The sequence below is a fragment of the Panthera tigris genome, chromosome B2 (assembly GCF_018350195.1).
Source record: "Panthera tigris isolate Pti1 chromosome B2, P.tigris_Pti1_mat1.1, whole genome shotgun sequence".
Taxonomy (NCBI): Eukaryota; Metazoa; Chordata; class Mammalia; order Carnivora; family Felidae; genus Panthera; species Panthera tigris.
In genome coordinates this window covers 89108131-89111384 of record NC_056664.1, presented here as the reverse complement: position 1 = coordinate 89111384, position 3254 = coordinate 89108131, and the positions used below count along the sequence as shown (strand labels likewise).

The following is a 3254-nucleotide window of genomic DNA, read 5'->3' as shown; positions in this document are numbered from 1 at the left end:
CTCTGTATTAATAATAATACTTCAAACATGCTCATAAAACACTTTTATATATATTGTATCACTGATCCTTACAACAATCCTGTGAAATAAGTAGGGAAAGTATTATTATCTCAGTTCCACAGATGAGGAAACTGAGGCTCAGAGAAGCTTCAGTGGCTTGCTCAAGTTCCCATGGCCAGCAAGCAGTGGATCTGGGAATCAAATTTATGTTGGCTGGTTCTAAAGTCTCTTATACACAAAACTCAAAGGCTCAATGAGAAACTCTCTAAACAAAGAGAAACAAACAAACAAAATGCATGGCATTAGAATTGCTCACCAAGGGGCACCTGGGTGGCTCAGGTAGGCGTCCAACTTCGGCTCAGGTCATGATCTCATGGTTCATGAGTTCAAGCCCCATGTCGGGGCTGTGCTGTCAGCTCAGAGCCTGGAGCCTGCTTCAGATTCTGTGTCTCCCTCTCTGTCTCTGCTCTCCCCGGCTCATGCTCTTGCTCTCAAAACTAAATAAACACTTTAAAAAAAATGTTTAATACTTAAAAAAAATTTCTCATCAAAAAATTTATGAAAAATTATGTTATAAAAAGTGTGTATTTTCTCACAGAGTAGAATATAAAGATCTCACTGAAATTCCAGTCCAAACTTTCACTAACTGAGCAACTTCCTGAGCTTCAGGAAACTTCTTCAAGAGTGTAGTTCAAAAAAATGCTCCACATCACTCATCATCAGGAAAATACAAATCAAAACCACAATGAGATACCACCTCACACCTGTCAGAATCGCTAACATTAACAACTCAGGCAACAGATGTTGGCAAGGATGCAGAGAAAGAGGATCTCTTTTGCATTATTGGTGGGAATGCAAGCTGGTGCAGCCACTCTGCAAAACACTATGGAGATTCCTCAAAAAACTAAAAATAGAACTACCCTACGACCCAGCAATTGCACTACTAGGCATTTATCCACGAGATACAGGTGTGCTGTTTCAAACGGACACATGCACCCCAATGTTTATAGCAGCACTATCAACAATAGCCAAAGTATGGAAAGAGCCCAAATGTCCATTGATGGATGAATGGATAAAGAAGATATGGTATATATATACAATGGAGTATTACTCAGCAATCAAAAAGAATGAAATCTTGCCATTTGCAACTACATGGATGGAACTGGAGGGTATTATGTTAAGTGAAATTAGTCAGAGAAAGACAAAAATCATATGACTTCACAAAAATCATATGAGGATTTTACGAGACAAAACAGATGAACATAAGGGAAGGGAAACAAAAATAATATAAAAACAGGGAGGGGGACAAAACAGAAGAGACTCATAAATACGGAGAACAAACTGAGGGTTACTGGAGGGGTTTGGAAAGGGGGGATGGGCTAAATGGGTAAGGGGCATTAAGGAATCTATCCTGAAATCATTGTTTCACTATATGCTAACTAATTTGGATGTAAATTTTAAAAAATAAAAAATAAAATTAAGAAAAAAAGAGTGTAGTTCAAACTCTTCATTCTCCCATGTCTTGTTAGAGGTGGGAGACACATGATTTGAAAAGCTTAATGCTGGGCTCTCTTGTATTTCCCCAGGTCTCAAACTTTACAATAAATGTGAAAATAGTTTAACATGCTATTACTTTTTAAATTCTATTTACCTTACCCAAGCAAAATCTTTTGCATATTTGTTAACAATCTGACCTCAAATAAATACACAGAATATATTATACACAGGCACTGATTTCCATCTTTGAAATATAACATTTAATATACTCACATTGTCATCAAGCTCTTCTATGTGCAGTATTTTTGCCATAAAAGTTAAATAAAGACACAAAAGACAGCTATTTTATATTACAATCAAATGATATATTTTGAACTGTTTTTCAGCCTTTGGGATTTATTTCCCCTCTTTTACTTCAGTGGGAAGGGGGGTTCTTCTCACTTGGTTACAGATTTCCTCAAAAGATGGGGAGAAGGAATTACTTTTTCTTGTCTCTGTTAATCTCTGTGTCCCACCCATCAAGCACAGTGTTTGGAACAGATGATAAGTATTTTATTTAACTGAATTTAATTTTCCCAATATTCTTTTCTGACACATGCTTGTCCATAGTAATCATTATCCATGGAAAAGTACTGGCTTAAACTAACAGTAAATATTAGTTATGTTTTATAATTTTCAACTACGTAGTAAAGATTTACAAAGAAAAGTATATATACGGTCCCTTTCTAAAGAAGAAAACAATCTAGATTAATAGCAAACCTATAATATAATCCTTGGGCGCCACAGCATAGAGGACACCCAGTACTCCAAGATGGCGTCATCTCTACCAGTGAAGGAGACGAAGCTCATGGATGTGAAGTTAGGAGAGCTGCCAAGCTGGATGCTGATGAGGGATTTCACCCCTAAAGCCATCACTGGAGAAATTCAAAGAGGTTACTATCGGTATTACAAGTACCTGTATGCCAGAGCGCGTGGGTGGCTCAGTTGGTTAAGCATCTGACTCTTGATTTCACCTCAGATCATGATCTCACCATCAAGAGATCCAACCAGAGTGGCCTCTGCACCTACAGTGCGGAATCTGCTTGGGATTCTCTCTCATGCTCTCTGCCTCTCCCCCTCATGTGTGTATGAGCTCTCTCTCTCTCAAAATAAGTAAATAAACATTTTTTAAAGTATGTCAACGTGAAGAAAGGGGGGCATTGCTGGGATTTCTATGGTGCTGGCAGCTTATGGGCTATTCAACTACTATTCTTATAAGGAACTCAAACATGAGCTGCTATGCAAGTACCACTGAAGGGCGCCCAGTGTGGAGGCACATATGGCATTCTTGAGCCTGACCTTTGCCCAGTACCTTTGATTTCTTTCATATCCTAATTCAGAATTAACATCCAATAAAAGAAGACTGGTACTTGGGAAAGAAAAACCTATAAGAACTCTAATAGAAGCTAGAAAAGCTGGTATAGAGCAGATCTCTAAAAAAGAAGTGCTGAATAAATGTAAATGGAAAGATTAAAGATGGATATTTAGGGCACTAAAACCACTTCCATAGGAAGCATTCCTGATTAGCTTTAGGACCTTCATTTTTTTTCAATGTTTATTTATTTTTGAGAGAGAGAGAGAGAGAGAGAGAGAGAGAGAGAGAGAGCGTGCGTGCGCACATGTGAGTGGAGGAGAAGCAGAGAGAGGGGGGGACACACAGAATCCAAAGCAGGCTCCAGGCTCAGAGCTGGCAGCACAGAGCCTGACTCAGGGCTCAT

The 3254-nt window shown here is 38.6% G+C and overlaps 1 protein-coding gene across 1 annotated transcript; it reads left to right on the top strand.

Moving 5' to 3' along the window:
* The first annotated feature begins 2308 nt into the window (after nt 1-2308).
* On the top strand, nt 2309-2791 carry LOC102960641 (ATP synthase subunit f, mitochondrial-like). The gene is made up of 2 exons (XM_007084936.3): nt 2309-2472; nt 2686-2791. Exons 1-2 carry the CDS (start codon nt 2309-2311, stop codon nt 2789-2791), a joined length of 270 nt encoding a protein of 89 aa, XP_007084998.1.
* Nucleotides 2792-3254: the final 463 nt, after the last annotated feature.

Coding starts and splice junctions, on each gene's coding strand:
- LOC102960641 (XM_007084936.3), top strand. CDS start 2,309: ATGGCGTCATCTCTACCAGTGAAGGAGACGAAGCTCATGGATGTGAAG. Junction 2,473..2,685: donor CTGTATGCCAGAGCGCGTGG/GTGGCTCAGTTG, acceptor GTCAACGTGAAG/AAAGGGGGGCATTGCTGGGA.